This window comes from Tyto alba, unplaced genomic scaffold (genome assembly GCF_018691265.1).
Source record: "Tyto alba isolate M040663 unplaced genomic scaffold, T.alba_DEE_v4.0 Super-Scaffold_28, whole genome shotgun sequence".
NCBI classification, from domain to species: Eukaryota; Metazoa; Chordata; class Aves; order Strigiformes; family Tytonidae; genus Tyto; species Tyto alba.
The window spans coordinates 745,365-763,045 of NW_024881302.1; the positions used below are offsets into that span (position 1 = coordinate 745,365).

Consider the following 17,681-nt stretch of genomic DNA (forward strand, 5'->3'; position numbering starts at 1 on the left):
CACCCCGAAGTAACTCTCTGAAGCCTAGAACTGAAAAACCAGATTTTCCTCTCATCCATGAGCAGCAGGAGACCAAATACGGGCTTTGCACGCTGGAAGTCCTTGAAACTAGCAATGAGTTCACCAACTAGGATTATGCTCCCAGAAATACATTTTTCTGTATTAAAGAATATTTCCCCTATCAACCTGTAAAAGGCAAAGTAGGATTCCCACCTCTTTATCTAAAGCAATGTATTTGTATTTACAAACACAAAGGTCAACATTAAGCATTTTAGAAATGCAACTACCACGGCTAGATCTGGCATTTATCACAACGCTGCTGCAGGGACATCTCCACACCCGCCTCAAAATACTCAGACTGACGTGTGAAGCTCCGCATTTTCAGAAGTTATAAGGCACTACGTGGAGGAGCCAGGCAAAGCCAGGAACAGTTATTTGCACACGCAAGTGAATTTGTGTATCTTCTCACCTCCCTGGGCGCAGTTTCCAGCACGGCAGCAGCACACAATCAGTACCAGTGTCAGCCTCCCTGCAGAGGTGCTGCAGTGAAACCCAGGAAAAAAAAAACCCACAAGCACGAGCAGTTCTTGACTGAGAGGTTTTGTTGATGCTCTTTCCTTTCTTTGAAAGGCTCCTTAAGGTTCCTGCCCTGCTCTCCTCCATCCTTTCATGCCAGAGAAAAGCTCACCTGTGCCAGAACCCACCTGCTCCTCCCAACACAGTGCCTGCCTCCCCCAGCTGCCCGAGTAACCCCTTGCAACCACGTAATTTGCAGCTATTTTAGGAGGGATCTTGTGACAGAAGGATTAGTGGCCCAGTATCCCCCCCCCCCGCTGCAGTGCTGATACACACCATCGTCTTCGCTCCTCTCCCCAGTCAGCTCTACCGATTCCGAGAGCGAGGCCAGCGAGGTGCGCCGCGATGACGCTGCCGAAGCGATGCTGGGCTGCTTGCTCCCAGGAAGACGGCTGACCCAGTGCTCGCAGAGCGAGGAGCTTGTGGAGCCTGTGAGGAATCAGGCACGGACATCAGGCCAGAGGTGCGCGGGCGCAGAACACGCGAAGCCTTGGGAGGCCACCGAGCCAGGTACGTGCTGCCCTGGCTTCGACAGACACCCGGAGTCTGGCCACACAGCCACAGCATCCAGGGAGCCTCTGCTCTTAGGAAATAGTTATGGTCGTGTGTGAAAGACAGAACTGCGCTTGCCCCAGTGTGCTGTGAATCAAAAGAATCGGCACCACAGCATGCAGGCAGAGAGAGGGCAGCCCCTGAGCTGCCACAACAAGGCGGTGCAAAGCCTTTCCTCTCCGAAGGCCAGTCACCAATCCTGCACCTGCCCCCCGCTCACCCCGCGCTCACCCGACACAGTCGGCTGCTGGCTGCCCACCCAAGAGCGACGGCGCTGCTGGAGGGAAGGAGCCACTCGCATCTTTCTGTCACCGTTTTGACAAGGGCAGCTCTGAGCAGAATTACCCACGGGGGTGGAGGGATGTCCCCCCTCTCCACAGCCTCTTTGCCACAACTAGGCTTACCAGGAGAGGTGGGACCTTCCCACGGCCTCTGATGCACAGCAGCAGACTCAGACAAGCCTGGCCAAGTTCTGGGACAGAGAGTGGGGCCTTAAGCAGAGGTGGGCACAGAATTCTTCACAAGGACACGCTATCCATGAAATACAAACTACAGCCCCTCCTTGACAGTGCTGGTGGGGCTTACCTGCCACAGAGCTGTTAGCAGACCATGATGGGATTGCTGTGCGTCTCTGGTAGAAAAGAATATAAGCTGTCTGCTTGCAGACTTCGGTTTCAGAAAGTTGCTGAACATCACTGTCGTCAAAGCAGTACCACTGGCCATCAACCGAGTTTTTGCAATATGCTGAGAGAAAATACATCAGTATTAGACTTTCCTCACCCCTACTACTCTTTCCTAAACAGCTCGCATTTCAGGATTTTCCTTGTCCAACATTACTCCTCAGAACACAGCACCGTTTGGGTGGCTTCATTCACTTCACGTTCTGTTCCCTGGGTCAGTCATCTCCATCAGTGATCTCCTCCTGACTGAGCCCCCCCAGGACAACCCAGCCCAGAGACGTATATCAGAGGGCAAAACTGGGCACACACATTTTCTGGGCTGCTGTGTGAAGTCATACAGATCCTAAGAACCACCAAGCAACTTTGTCTATCTCTGGAACAAGCAAAGAGGGGTTCATAAACTGTCTGTGCACATTGGCAATGTGCAAACACTTCCCATATATAACAACCTCTTGCAACTACAGAAGCTCTGTGTTGAGCGGGCAAGAGCATTTTTGAGACATGAAAACCCAGTTGCATTACTGTGAGGGCAAGAAAAGAAATAGAAACGTACAGCAAGACATTTAGGGTCAACAGACATCATTCCATTCCTCAAAGTCATAAAAGTTACCCCTCTGGTATTACATAGCCAGCCCCCGTTAGTCGGGTTAGGTCATTTTGTCAGGAAAGATGAAGAAGTTAAGGTCACTCATTAGGAAAATATAACCGCTTTCTTTCTGAAAGGATCCAACATACATAATATTGTAGGATACTTGCCTGTATAATGTCCCCCTTGCATGGTGCCATGATGATTGCAGACAGCATACAGGTCATAGATATAGTCCTCAGGATCCCTTCCGAGACCGTAAGGTCTCCTCCAGGGTGACCAGTGCGATGGCAGACTCCAGCTGCTCTGACTGCGTTTAACAACATGAGGAGTCATGTCCAAGCCACTCAGGGGGAATTTAACCATGTTCTGAAGTTTCATCCTTCGGTCTCCTTCCTGTGTAAGCAGAGAATAGCATGAGCTGCAGTGGCAGCGAGGCCACCGTGTCTGGGGAAAACAAAAATCCAGGAGGGGAGCGCGCAGAGCGGAAGAGCCGCTTCTGAAGAGGTGGTCTAGTCAGGTCACTCCCGGCTGAGCAGCGGTCCTCCGGCGTCACTGCAGACATCCTTACCTGCCTAAACCTTTTGAGATGTATGATGAGAACATCAGGTAAGGTCCAGAGGCTCAGTGTGATGCTTCCCTGCTGCAGCTGCTTGCAGTGTGGGCACCGCCACGCGTCATCGGGGGCAAGCTACAAGGAAGAGGCATGAGTGGGTATTAGTTTTCAAATTCCAAGGCAGCTTTCACTTTGCCACCATTCCTCTGCTGCCCCAGGCCCCGTCCAGACACTGACCCCTGCATCCCATCTACTTCTGGCATTTAAGCTCCTTGGAAATGCAGAGCTCCCAATAATGCTTTTCAAAATAGTGACAAGCAAGGAGACACGTGCGCCTCACATCGGAGGTGCTTCCCGCTGCAAGACAGAATCCAGCTAGTGCTGCAGCACAGAGGAGCTATTTCCACCTTATAAACACCAACACCTTTGAAGTGGTGGAGAAGAAAAAGCAAAGGCAAAAAGCAGGCAGGCTTGGCAGCCTGAGTAAAAGTATTCTCACAAGAAAACCAGCAGCAAAGAAACTCAGAACAAAAAGAAGACAGGTGTACTTCGAATTTCATCTCCAACACCTCGCTGCCCTCTGGAAACCCTCTTCCTCCCTACGTCCCCGTGGCACAGACTTACAAACTGCAGAGATTTTCATTGTCCACCAAGGAGAATATGTCTTTTCAGAGACACAAACACAATATGCACTTCCCTCCACAGCCGAGTGCTTAGAAAACTCAGAAGCCAGAGAGCTTTAAGCTGCCAAACAACTTTTCCCTCACCTCTGAAAGAAGCGACAAGAGAGGGTCCAAAATTATTAAAGCTCAACCACGGGTCTGCAGTCCGCCTCTAGAACCATCCCTTTTACAGCAGATTAGAGACCTCTGGCAAAGAAATGCAGAATTCTTCTGTGTTCCAGGCAAGGGGCAGATCAAACCCACCTCTAGCCTGCCCTGGGGCACACCATCACTCCTGCCACGTCAACCTCCTCACACCACGAGCAGAGCTAGAGGAGCGCGGCCACGCGCCCGGGGATCTGAGCTCTGTGGTCACTGAGCTGCCGTGTGGGGGTCCCACTCGGTGGGGGTTGCCTTGAGCCCCCCCCAGCCCTCCTCAGGCTTGGAAACATACAACTGCTCCAAAACAGAGCAGTAAATTCCCATGAAGAAGCCACGTTGTCCTAACTCTTTACAGTCTACGCCAGCGAATTCACAAGGAGGAAACTGCAGAACAGAGGAGTAAGTTCCCATATCAACACCTGGGGAGCAGAAGACCCAAAAGCCGTATCTCCCACAACTTTCTCCTCACTGCAGAGATGCTCTGTTAGCAGGACTGGCAACTGGTGCTGTCTTACAAATTTATTCTTCTGTCTCAACAAATCAGTGTTTGCAGAAAACAGCTGCTCTGCTGAGTATGGGAGTTCACGCAGCACGTGGACCAGCCGGACCTCCCGCGTCCTGGCTGCTACAGAGTCTTGTCCCTACCTGTTCCTCTTTGGTGTACAGTTGGAAACACTGAGATAAAGTGCAGGTCTGAGGTTGATGATGAAGCTCTCTCTGCTGGCGGACGCTTTCGGAGTCTGGAATATACTCCTCTTCCGTATTCACAAACAAGCTGCATCAGGGAGACAATGTTTACCAGCACATCCACCCGCGCCCCACGCTGCTGAGGAGCCGTTCTGAGGGTACAAGCAGCAGCAGCTTCCTGGATTTGTCCCATCACGCATGAGCAAGAGCTGACTGGCAAGAGATCCTGCCAGGGCAACACAACTGAACACGGGGGTAAACTGCTCCAGTGGGCACCCACTCCGGTTTCTCTCAGACAGAAAAAGCTACCCACTGCCCACAAACTTTCTCACACAAATATGATTTGTGGGGGAAGGAGCCACAGGTGAGACGCCTGCTCCATAGCGTAAAACACCAGCTACAGAGAAAAGGGCTCCAACTCAGGGCAAGCCTAGGGCTCCCGGCCCCAGCCTGTCCCTGCAGACAGTGGCCAGAGCACAGGGTAGTTTCTGAGGGGGCTCGTGTTTGCTGAAGGGTGCACGATACACACAAGCAAGCCACAAGCACTGCTCTCAGGGTGAACACACTTTAAGGCTTTCTACTTCATACTTACTAATCTTTAGTTTCTTTGTCCCATTCCACCACTAATTTCACATGAGCAGTTCCCCCCTGTCCACATGACTTCAATGCCCTGGGGAGACGAGCAGACAAAAGTTAAATCACCTTTCAATCTGAAGCCTGCGTTATCTTTTACATGCATATAATTTCTCCCTGCTAGTCCTTCATCCTTCCTCCACTCCCACACAGCACAAGTTTGCAAAGGAGTAAAAGGAATTCATCCAGCAAAGAACATGGCAAAGCTGGCAAACTGCATTTACTTAAGCACATTAGTTCTGTAAATAAACATACACTTATTTAGAGAACGGGCATCTACAAAAATTTCTAAAAAATTAGTCACTAAAAAAAAAAAATTAAAAATGGGGGGAGTAATACTTTATTTCTGTTCTCCATTTCCGAGGAGGACAGACTCCAGATGGCATGACACACAACTGAGCAATCCTCACACAGCTTCCTGAGGACACTCCGTCGCTTCCCTGCTCCTCAGCCCTGCGAAGTCCGTTCCGCACACCCACACCAAGACCGTCCCTTTCGGCACAGCTACGCACCGAGTTCCCAGCTGACACACCTCTCTCCGCTCCTGGGAGCGGGGACCAGCTCACCTTTCCACTGTCGGATGGCAGAGGGGTCGCTCCTCCTGAGGTAGCAAGTATGTTATGCCCACAACACTGACCACTCGCAAGCTGAACGGGCAAACCTGTAGCAAAGAGAAAAGCCATCTCAGTGGCTCCGACCCCCCTCACCGACGGGCAAACCTGCTCTCGGCACCAGCTGACATGTACTTTATCCTAGAACATGTGTTTTACATGATAAAGCAAATGCACAAGGTCTCAGCTATGCCCACACCAAGCAGCTAACAGAGGGGTGAGGTACAGCAATTGAGGCTTTGGACCCAACAACTCCTCTGTGGTGGCCAGAGGAGACACCCCTCTGCTCTCAGAGGGGATTCTCATCAGAAACACACAGTCACTAAGCAAACGTTTCAGCTTTTCTTTTAGGCAAACACCACCAACCAGTGGATTACCAGCGCAGACAGCAGCACTAATCTCTCAAGTACTTCTCGGCACCGAGGAAGGGAAGCGAAGCATGCAATTTCTTCACCCCATCAGTCTGATCTTACCTGTACCTTTCAGCAAATAGACAAAAGCCCCAAAGAGGCGGAATACCAGACTTGGACGTTATTGCACAAAGAAATATAGGGAAGCCATCAGCTCAGTATGTTCATGTTTATCGCTCCAAGTAACTGGCTTCCCCTTTAGTTCACATCACACAGAGCTGGACGTCTCAAACCAGACAAATCATCTGCCTCACCTGCATGCAGGCTGCAGGCCGCAGGAAATACTGCATCTTCTCCAGAATTTCCTTCTGCAGAATATCCCAAGCAATTGTTTTTTCCAAATGCAACACAAAAGGCAAGCCAAACCTACAGGAAGGAGTAGCATTTAAGGGAGCAATTAAAAGATTATTCTGTTCAGCAACAGGATCCCCAGACTCTGACAGTGCCACTCTCCCCCTCACTCGGCACACTTTGAATGAAACTCCCCTGACACTAAGCATTTAAAAAATTGTCCCCCGAGGAGAGGTGCTTAACTTTGAGGAAATGCTGTTGTGGCTGACCACACAGAGGGCTCGTGTTAAAGGGCTGCAGCCCTGCCCTGTGCTCATGCCCCCTGCCTCAGGCTGCAGAGCCTTGCAACCATTACCTGGCTGGGATAACTTTTTGTGAAACAAACTTCAGCAGCTGAGAGAATTCTCAGTCTGCGGTTGGTACAAATGCCTTTGCCATGGCCATTTCTCAATCCCCCCCCCACTCCCCTGTTTGCACTGCAATTAAAAATTTCCACACACCACAGGATCTGGTCAGGTGTGTTTGCTGCTCTAAAGAGAGCTGGTACCTCCTTCCAGCCGGTCTGCACTCACCACTTCCCATTAACACTGGGCTATTTGAAGCTCACCACAATTAGGAGTATTTTGCTGCATTCATTAATATTTTTTGATCAACATGTTCTTTAGCACCTAAAGCAAGCTGTCGCTCCTTCTTCTGCTTTCACTACACAGTGAGTAAAACCCAGGCCAGTGAAGGAAGCGGCCAGAAGAGTAACTCTGACGGTGAAGCTGCCAGTCACCTTTTGCTCTGCTGCCCAGTGCACGCTCGGTTACACACCAGCAAGACAATCTTGTCGCTTGCTGCTGCTTTAGTAGAGGACTGTTCCAGTTTTCCAGACTTCACTGTTCCTTGAGAGTAAGATATTGTTCGGGAGTGCTCAGTGCCACATTTCAAGTTATTCAGGTTATTGTTCACATGTATTCCTGAAAAATTAGGAGAAGGGAAACATTTTGTTATGTCATTTGCCTTTAGTGCCCTGATAACCCCCTCAAGAAACATGCCTTTGGCTGCAGAGGAACAGGTCAATATGGAATCAAGACCACTTTTATCACTTGTATGAAGGCTTCAAAGAGCAGTTACTTTTCATAGTGACTATTTCTTTACAGAAAGAAATTATATGCAAGTGCTCACCTAACTGATTTTTCACAGCACTTTGTACAAGCACTCATAGCTTTGTCTGCCCACAAGAAAAGCTAAAGTGACAGAAACCCTGCTTGTTACTTCCAATAATAAAATTTGCCTTTGATTACACTCTGTCTACCCAGGATGCAATTATTGCCTTTCACTTAGAGGAAGATGCAGAGAGGCTGAGGTTTTTGAGCTTTGAAAGAGAAAGTGTTTGTTCATTCCTGAGACTGTTTATTCATCACTGGCAATCTGATTTTAAATAACACAGTTTCAGCAGCTTCATCTGGTCCCTAACAGGTCTTTAAATTAAGTCTGACAACAGATTTCACATTAAGCCAGCCTGGCCTGCAGAATCAGCACTGGGAAGAAGAAGAAAGGAGTGTACATCTCTTCCTGATAGCCTCCCGGCTGGCACCACCATTAAGTCTGCTGGAATGAGTCTGGACAAAGTCAGAGTTGAAATCAATGCACCAGAGCATCAACTACTTGTGGGACTTTTATTCTCAAGTATATCCTTTTCCAAAACAATTCTCCCTCGCCGAGTCACCTGAGGCAGGCATTAAGCAGAGCTATCGACTTACCTCTCTGACTGAGTATACCCTCGGGCCTAAATATCTCTGGGGTCTCAAAGGCAAAAATGCAGTCGCTTTCATGAATGGTGTCCAGGTCATCAGTATCACAGAAGGAACGATGAAACCCATCATAGTACATCTCCGTCAGCACGATCTGCAGTCAGCAGAAGCAAACCAGAACCCATTAAACCATCCGTGCCTGGTCCGGCTGAGCTGCCCCATCCCTCAGCTGGGATTTTCCTGCTAAGGGATGGTGTTCCTCAAAACATCCTGGCGTCGGTCAGGACTGAGGGACAGGGAAAAGGACTGCCGTCAAAGAGAAGCTGGGGTAAAGGCAGCACACGGAAAGGTCTTTGTGGGATCTGACAGCTTTCCTGAAGCTCCTCCTACAGAGGAATCCCCTGCAGGTGCCTGACGGTTCCCTCACTGCCAGCATGCACAAAGCACCGTCCCATCAGGCACAAGCTCTGCACGCTCCCCCCACGGCCGTCCCAACGCCCCTAGGTTTCAAAACGCCAGCGCACAGGGAAAGCACGGTCCAGGGTACTGCTACCCTGCCTCCCCCCTTCAATCGCAGGCAGCGAATTTCAATTCCTACATACCCAGCGTGGGATGCAAGCCCCCGCACTCCCCCCCGCTGAAGGGAGGGCACGCAGGGGGCGAGACCAGCCCGTTACCTGCTCCGTGGGTATCTTGGTTTCAGAGGAGACAGCCTCCCGCAGCCTGGCCACCGTTCCGGAGACGGGCACCGCCACCCCGATCCGCATGCAGTGAGAGCACTTCCCCTGGTACACCACGGTGACGTAGAGCGGCCTGCAGAGAGCACGGGAGGCACTGCTGGGGCTGGGCAGCACCCCCCAACAGCCAGCCCAGCCTGGGGGCATCCAGGCTGCCCAGGAGCTGCCCGGCCCTCCGGATCGGCCTCGCACTGGGGTCACGCTTGGCCGCAGCCAGACTGGTATGTGTGATCCCCAGAGACTCCTTTCTTGCTGCACGGACTGGTGTTCCTTGCTCCCAGCAGCAGAGCGGCTTCTCAAAAAAGCCTCACAAAGCTAAAAGTAATCCTCTCTCTGACAAGGCGATCGTGATTTCCCAACCAGGATGCTGTGAGGCAGCTTAGGACAGTCGGAGGCAGCACCCTAAAGCACTCGGCGAGCGCTGCCGCCGGGCAGAGCTGCTCCAGGCTGGCTCCCAGCAGAGCGGGGCAGCTAGCCTGCCAGGGCTGCCTCCCCTGCCAAGCCCCCCAGCCTCCTCTCCCTGCTGGAGCAGGGACCTCTGAACCGAAGGTGACCTAGTCCTGCTTAAGAAGTCCTTCTATTACTTCGTTCATTGCTTCCTGAACTACACACCTTCTCTGCATCCCAAACAGCAGGTGAAGGAGCTGCTTATTTATACAACAGGCAGCTCTGCTGTGCATCTCTATCTTCGCTCTGAACTTTTTATCTGGGTTTTTTTTTCCTCCCTGGGATCTTTTTTCTTTATTGGCAACAGCTATCTTTCAAAAAAGCAAAGAATTTTGCAGGAAAGCTTTTAACTTCACTTTTTGAAATGGGAGTGATCAGTGAGCCTGTTCTAAAGAAAGTAAAGAGTGTTTCATCCTTTTTCCCTTTTTAATTTTAAAATGCTATAAATCAAGTCAAAAGCAAAATAATTTGGTTACCTGAATCAAACGTATTTTTTCTCCCAAAAATTAATTCTACAGGAAGTTAAGGGTGGGGGTGGAGGGCTGTTCTGAAACAAGTAAAAGGCTTGATTTTCCAATTTACCTGCAAAGCAAAAAATTAAAGCCCCATATGGTCCTATCTATCTTCTTTAAAGACTTACCGTCAAGATTTTGCTGACATCTCTCTCCCTTCTGTAGCAAATTAAACAACACTATCTGCATGGGAAACAGCCAACATGAAGTTCAAGACAGTTACCTACCGTGTATGAGGCAAAGGAATCGGCAGAGAGATGCAGAGAAAAGGGTCAAAGGTGTTACTCTGCTTCTGGCAATGAGGGCAGGTCAGAGAGGACCTAGTACAAATATCAATAATAGGACAGTTATACCTCACTGCACCAGGACTGGAGAAACCATCAAATCACAGTAACAGCCTTCACATGTCAGCCTGGCTGCCCCTTCCTACTCTTCTTTTGCCACACAGAGCAGCTCTGCACAGAGGCTGTAGAGACCTAGCCGCTGTAAACGATGGACTCCTGATTTCTAGATCTTTTTAAAGTAATTAAAGTTCATTACAGGGCATGCCAGGAAAAGACTTCACTCTAGTCACTGAATTCAGCTTTTAATAAACATTACTGCAAAATTAATAATTCACCGACAGTAGCTGCAACATGGAAGGCCTGGAAGGGTTTTGCCTTTGAAGAGAGATGAAGTGGCAGGGAAGACAGCGACAGTCAGCACTGCAGGTGCACAGACCTCTTACTCAGAGGGGAAAAACTCCAGACAACACATCTCACATTCAGAATTACCCTGCACCTTACAGTGGCTTTGTGTTTTATACCAGGCTTAAGGTTTCTCTTTTGTAAAGGAAGCCGTGGCAAATGTTGGGGAGAAAGCCCGGCAATTAAAATTCTTACAGCAGCACAGATACAAGCCATTGAGGAGCACTAGAAATTAGGCTGGTTTTTTTGCATTAGTTCTGAAATTAAAATGCTCACTTCCCAGGAAGTATGGGAGAGTCATGGGAAGGCCCTGAAGGGACAGTGAAAGATTCAGCTCAGAATTCCCAAGTGGCAGGTAGCAGGAACCGTGCAGGACGCCTGGGATCCCTAACTCCCCAGGCGCCTCCAGATCTTGCCGCAGGCTCTCGCCTCTGAACAGCCAGGGTGAGCCTCACAGCACTGAGATGTCCTGAAACTTTGCTCCCCTGAGCACTGACTTGCTCTCAGGATGCATCAGGGCAGGTGAAGAGGTGGTACATACTGCAGATTTCCACAGAATATACCAAATTTGAGGTAGTGAAATTCTTTCTCTCCTCTGGAGCAAGATCTTAGTTCAGATGTCATCCAGCAGGAATTCAGAACCAGCTGTTAACACAATGACACCAGTCTCAAGTGTACTGGGAGCTAGAGTCAGGGCAGAATTATACTGGGGTCACCAATACATGCAATAATGCCTCAAAAATTACAAAATATACCTGTACTGGGCTTGAAAGAGTTCCTGCACGAAAGTACTACTGATTGGAAAGGCGGGTCCCTCGAGCAGCACATCATCCTCCAGCGGTGGCTGAAAGAGAAGAATAAACCCTAGAAGCACACCGAGGCGTGGAGGTGCACCACAGCAGATGGTTCCAATACTCCTTGTTGAATTTGTGCCCTCCTTGCCCAAAAACACCAGAAAAAGGTCACAAGGTTTTTAAAATAACAGGTGTGCTCTGCTCACAGGGGTGGTTATGCAGGAATGCGAGGTAGCTAGGGCAGCCCACGGAAAGGCAGGGATCTCCCACCAGAGGATGTGTCCGGCAGCCCCTCCCCTGCAATGTGTGACCCTTCACAAATGATTGTACTGGGGGGCACTTGCCAGGGATTAGTGAAATGGGTAGTTACATTCACAGGGCCAGAAACAAGCAGTATTTTAACACAAGCTTTTGTTCCATCGGAACTACTGGAGTTGAGAAGCCAACAGGGAGAGCTAATTTAAAAAGAAAGGCTGCCTGCAAAGTTACAGCTACTCTCCCGCGTTGGCTCCCAGCAAAATCTCTTACCTTGAGCGGGGGCACGCCACTGTAATTCACTACGTTGTTCAGGTCTTCGTGGACTCTGTCCAGAAGCCAAAGCAGGAACTCCTGTGCATCGTGCTGGGCGTTCCCGCGGTACTGCATCGCGTTCTTGGACACGATGTTCTGCAGAGAGGCAGAGACGGCGTGCAGCGGAAGCCCAGGAGTTGAGCTCTTCCCTTTCCCGAGCCCTCACAGTCAGGCAGGCAGAGCCGATGGCACACGCGAAACCAGAGGCTGCCGGGGCCGGGGCCCCGCCCGCCCACTCCACCCGGGACAGGCCAGCACCCAGCACCGCGCGCTCAGCACCGCGCGCTCGGCCCCGCGCCCGGCCCGAGCTGGGCGGAGGAACTGCCACCGCCTCCCGGGGCAGAGCACCGGGCTGTGCTGGAGGCTGCGGGGGAACCCCACCACCGCTTAAACAGAGGGCTTGCAGCAAACTTGGGGCTCAATCCAGAGGAGACGAACAGCAAAGCGGTCAGCCCGCAGTGCCGCCGCGCAAGGCAAGAGCGAGGCAAGCCCGCTTCAATCCGCTGGCAACGACGGGCTGCGCTTCCCACACTAACACAGAGCCGAGGCCGTTTTTAATCAGACCTATCCATGTACCTCAGGGTCTGAAACTCTTCAGCTCCTAAAGTCTCCTCTTTAAGCTGAAGTAAAACAAGTATTTAGACTCCTAGTGTCCACTCATGCTGCCTAGCTCCTTCCTGCCTTGGTGAGGTAATAGATCTCCCAAAACCCAGATGCCGATGCTCAGTGCTAACGTAGGTCTACAATTCCAGGAATCAGCCAAGATCAGTACATCAAAACTGCAGATGCTTCTGCAAACTCATCATCCCAGTAACGCGCAGGCAGAGCAAACTCACTTTGCATCAGACACCCTCTCAAGCACATACGCAGTACAGCCACCATGTAATGTTCTCCACTAGGTATCAAGTATTCACTACGCACAACTTGCTCATCCTCAATACCATCTTCTGTTGCCACTACTCGAAACAGAAAACGTGCTGAGGACAGACACCCGAGCGAGGGGAAAGGCGCGGTTTGCGCTGGCGCTGCACGCAGGCACGCACGCCTGCCCAGCCAGGCAGGGGCAGCAAGCACAAGGAACCCAAGCGTCACGGGGCGACCGGCGCCGGGGCAGTGCTGCTGGGCCCGTGAACTCCAGCCACGGGAGGACTGGGACAGCCCCAGGGGTGGAACGGGCGACCGGCACTACCTTGGATACACGCTAGGAGCCTGGGGAATGAGTCCAACTTACTCTTGCATTTCCAGAAAAGCCGTCTCAGAAAGATACCAGCACACCCAAAGGGATCTGCGCAAATCTGGTTTTCTTCTGGACACGAATGGGAAGGGCTTGAAGCTCACCATCAACAGAAATCTGCACCGGGCAGATTTATCCTTGCCCTGCAGCTCTGGAGACACCTTTCATAACACTGAAGTCTGCACTGAGCCCTCCAGCTGGGCCACACACCCCCCCCCTTCCTCAGGCCAACGGCTCCTCCTCCTCCCCAGAGAGCCAAAGGGAGCCCACAGCAGGGTTTATTAGGGCACTTTCCTCACCAACAACCACCATCAGGAAGTGCCTCCTCTGCTGCAGCTCTCTGATCTCACTTTTACCTCCACAACACCCAAATGGCCAGCCAGCACTCATCGCTGGGCACTGGGGGACGTGGCACGAGCTCTGGAGGACGGGAGCCAGGAGCAGCACCTGCACTCAGCAGGAATACTCTCCGGAGTAACGTGCCGCGGTGGGCTGACCCCAGCAGCTGAGCCAGGGCTCCCTCCCGAGCCCCAGCCGCTGCCACTGCCGTAGAAAAGCCAGCATGTTCTGCTTCTTCAAGGATGCACCAGGCTGCGGCCGGGAGAGCCAGCCTGCTCCTCACGGAACAGGCGGGATGTTCATCCAACACGCGGTCACCTATCAGCCACCCTATGCTCCCACTCCCGCAGTTTTCACCACAAAGTCAATACCAGGCTTTTCTTTGTAAGAAATCAGCTCATAGCAAAGCTCACACCAGTCACACAGCAACTCCCCAACCTTCCTGTGCAGCATAATACCAGGAAAAGCAATCCTGTTTGGGATGTGCCCCATCAGCAGCGCTGCACCTACATCCTTCAGTTCACCTGCAGAGAGACGGAAAGTGTTTACACGGGACTCAAACCTGCTTGAGCAGCGTCTCCAAAAAGGGGCTGCGGCATCAGCACAGACCAGACTGTACCTGCAGGGCAAGAACCACGCAGTGACGCTGCAGCAGACTCGTACCAGAGCTCCTCCATTTCTCCAATCAGACTTTGCAACAGATTTGAGAAATGAGGTTGGGCTGCTTGCTTTATCCCTCTAGAAAATGGGGTCACCAGAAGAGGGGGGTGATGAAAAAGACAGGAAAGGACTGATAAACACACGCACTCTCTATCCTCTCTAATCTGTCCACTTGCCTCAAGGCAGCAAAGTAAGGGAAAACAGAAATAATCTGCTCTCATTACATATGTGCAAGCCCTCTGACAACAGATTTACTGCCTGCACAGGGACCAGCACCCTCCCACGTAAAATGCATAAACGCAGTTTTAAACAAGTGAGTAGCCCACAGCAAATGCTCGCCTCTGCACCACATAGGTGCGAGCCCAGCAAAGCCCTGCTCGGTGCTCAACGTAACGTGAGCTTGAGACACTGCTACAAGCCAATTTACTGGGGAGAAAAATCTGAAGCACAACCTAGAGACACCCAATTTAACTGTGCTAGAAACCCACCAGCCCCGAGGCGCACCTGGAGGCATAAGCTTGTCGCCCACCGGCCAACACGGACTGGCCCAGGCCCCAGACACTCTCGTAACCAGAGCTCGCCTTCGCACCACTGCACAGGCTCCCAGGCCCACCAACCTGATTACAATTCCCGGTCTTCTACTCCTCCCGTTAGATTTGCAGAACACTAGTTTCTTGAGCAGAGCCCCGGGCATTCGCTTATTCTGGGCGCTCGCAGGGCAGCCCCTCGCTGTTGGATGCCAGCAGGGCCGGGCAGCGCGTCTCCAGGAGCGCTGCCTCGAGCAGGGGCGGTGGAGCCCCTCACCCTTATAGCCCTGTGCCACCATGACTCCAGCCCACGGTCCCAGCTAACAGCCAGCCGTTGCCGACAGGATTCAGCGGGTTATCTAGAATTAGGAAAAACAAGTACTCCAAAATGACCAAAGCACCCATAGCAAGGAAAGCTGATATTCACAGCAGCTGTGTTTAGCTATATTCACCCAGACAACGGTACAGGGAAGAATTTAAGAGATGCATGTGGAGATTTCCTTTGCAAACATTATCTTTGTTCAAAAAAATTACACTGTAAATTAAATTTAGCCCTTAAATTACTGTGTCAAGTTCCAAACTGAAAATCCATCACCGAAGTGTGAAGCAGAGATTTCAGTCTGGCCTTAAGTGCTTCTCTCACTACATCTTTTCTCTACAACTGCTATCCACACCTCCACCGTGACACACTTGCCTTTTAACGTCCCTATGCACCCCGCCCATGCCCTCCTGCACCCCGCTCGGCACGCCAAGGGGACAGTGTCCAGCACCACCACCGAGGGAGGAGGGCTCCAAAGGCAGCGCAGGTCGCAGCAAGGCCAAGCTCACTTCTCAGCAGCGAGTCGAGCGAGGGGGGCCAAGAGAAAGAGGTGCTGAAGCGCACAACTCCCCCCGCAGCAGCACAGGCTCCTCCCTGCACTAAGGTGTAAAAGGGTGGGACACCATCAGGCCAGCATCAACGCCCTTCAGTCGGCACACTACGAGCCCGCTGCCTTAGCTGGTCTAGTTTGGTTTAGTGAGGTTAGCCACCAGGAGCTACCACCGACCTGCATGTCCCCGTCTAGACAGAGCTGAGGATAAAAGGGTCTTTAGTATTGTTAGGAAGAAGTGAATCTGGTATTTCAAGTAAGAAGGGGGACATGGTGGGGTTCTGTATGGAAACACACGTAAGTAAGGACTTCAGAAATCCAGGCTAGCCTTTCTTACTGCCTCTCTCCCAGCATCACCAGCATATCACTCCAGTCTAGACCCTTGCTGGCTTTTACTGACGTGTGTTCCTAGTGATGTGTTGTCCTACAGCAAGCCACACAAGTCCATAACACCCCACAGCAGAGCGAACCCCAGAGATTTGCAACAGCCACGTGCCTTGGGCCGTATCTGTGTCATTCCTCATCTCAGCAGCATCTCCATGATAACCATTCTGGTTTCCTCGACACTCTCGCAGCCTGAGTGGACTGAGGATAAAGAGCTGCCTGTGGAGACAGATCACAAGATGCTGGAAGTGATTCAGGAAGCACTACAAAATATCAGATGCAATTCCCTCACAAGAGGCTCCGCTACAAAAACACTCCAGCAATAGCAGCGCGTTCCCAGCGTTACTCACACTTCCTGCCATCTCTGCTACAAGTGGGTTTGTTATTACTAAAACCTCTGCATCTGCTGCTCTGAGAAATGTTATGTGCCTTCCTCCCAATGCCCTCTGAGGTGCTGGGGCTGCAAAGCAATCTGAGACAGACAAGGTGTGAAGGAGGAGCAACAAGCCCACAGTGCGGAACACTCGGTACTAAGGAACACTATTAAATTCAAGTGAGAGATAAAGGCACTGACTCAATAAACAATTTAACAATTTGAGAAAAAACACCAGGAACGCCTGAAGCACAGCCTCCACTTGACTAGATGGCTCAACAATCACAGGCAGCCCCAGACGCTTCCCCATCTCGCTCAGGCCGGGGGGGGGGGGGGGGGGGGGGGGGGGGGGGGGGGGGGGGGGCAGCTGGGTGGGGGCCCCACAGCCCTGGGCAATAGATGGGGGGGCTGCAACCTCCTGCCAAGCCAGACGGGCGACTCCTGAACAGCTCCAGTAACGTTCAGTGGGCGAAGCCAGCAAGCAGTAGCTCCTCATTAAGCATCACACACCCTGAACTTCTTTGTGTTTATTTTCCGAGACTCCTCTTCCAGCTTGCGGGCTGCAAGGCCGCCAGGCAGGGGCAGGGGTCTCCTGCCCGAGCTGCCCCAGCCTCCTCCCGGCGCAGGGCTGGGGGTCACCTTAGTCTGGACCAGTGCCACCCCGGTGCATCTGCGCAGCCCAGGCAGCGACCTCGGTTTAGACAAGGCCACAACTGCAACACCCCCTCCCCAAGATGCCTGCTCAGCCACCCAGCCTGCAGAAAGATTACTTTATACAGACAGATAAGTCAAAACCTCAAACTTTCTCTCCTCTTTCGCTCACCAGGTAAGAGAAGACAACACCTTGTTTTGCTGGTCCTGCTTATGCTGAACCCACTGCAGTAAAGTGACAGCAATTGCAACTGGCTGCAGATCAGAGTTAAGATACTGGTTTAAAAAAAAAAAAACCAAAACACATAATAACACATTAAAACCACCATATTTACCAACCCCCCCATAGGCTTTAATCCTCTGCCACTAATCTGGCTCTGTTTAAGTGTAGGTGGCATATCTGAACAGACTCCATCCATCACCAGAGGGTATTAAGAACAGGTCAGGAATGATTTTGGTGCAGCCGTTTCAGCTGTGAGACACAGGAGCGGTCTCCAAAGCTCCCTTCCCAACACCTTTCCACCACTGTACAGCCGTGCTCCTCCAGCCCCTTTCCTCAGCTCAGCCCCTAAGAGTTTGGCAGAAGGAATGAAATCTTCCCTTCCCCCAGATGTGCAAGCACCGGCACACAGGCACCCTGAATGGAAGCAGCACCATCAGAAAAGATAAGAGGGGGAAAATCATAATTTCATATCGATCACATACACTTATCTAACCCCCTAATGCAAGCACCCTATAACCAAACAGGTCCCT

At 51.5% G+C, this 17,681-nt stretch overlaps 1 protein-coding gene across 2 annotated transcripts in view; it reads right to left on the bottom strand.

The window, feature by feature from the left end:
• The window catches only part of USP31 (ubiquitin specific peptidase 31), a 43,321-nt gene that overhangs the window by 15,965 nt on the left and 9,675 nt on the right, over window positions 1-17,681 (bottom strand). For both annotated transcript variants that reach the window (XM_042798510.1, XM_042798509.1), the window contains exons 2-15: window positions 11,850-11,987; window positions 11,283-11,371; window positions 10,069-10,161; window positions 8,823-8,958; window positions 8,155-8,299; window positions 7,185-7,368; window positions 6,370-6,481; window positions 5,661-5,755; window positions 5,054-5,131; window positions 4,420-4,549; window positions 2,966-3,085; window positions 2,565-2,790; window positions 1,714-1,872; window positions 853-1,005 (exon numbers count right to left, since the gene is read on the bottom strand). In XM_042798510.1, coding sequence (XP_042654444.1) covers window positions 853-1,005; window positions 1,714-1,872; window positions 2,565-2,790; window positions 2,966-3,085; window positions 4,420-4,549; window positions 5,054-5,131; window positions 5,661-5,755; window positions 6,370-6,481; window positions 7,185-7,368; window positions 8,155-8,299; window positions 8,823-8,958; window positions 10,069-10,161; window positions 11,283-11,371; window positions 11,850-11,987 — 1,858 coding nt within the window. The remainder of the gene's footprint in view (window positions 1-852; window positions 1,006-1,713; window positions 1,873-2,564; window positions 2,791-2,965; window positions 3,086-4,419; window positions 4,550-5,053; window positions 5,132-5,660; window positions 5,756-6,369; window positions 6,482-7,184; window positions 7,369-8,154; window positions 8,300-8,822; window positions 8,959-10,068; window positions 10,162-11,282; window positions 11,372-11,849; window positions 11,988-17,681) is intronic.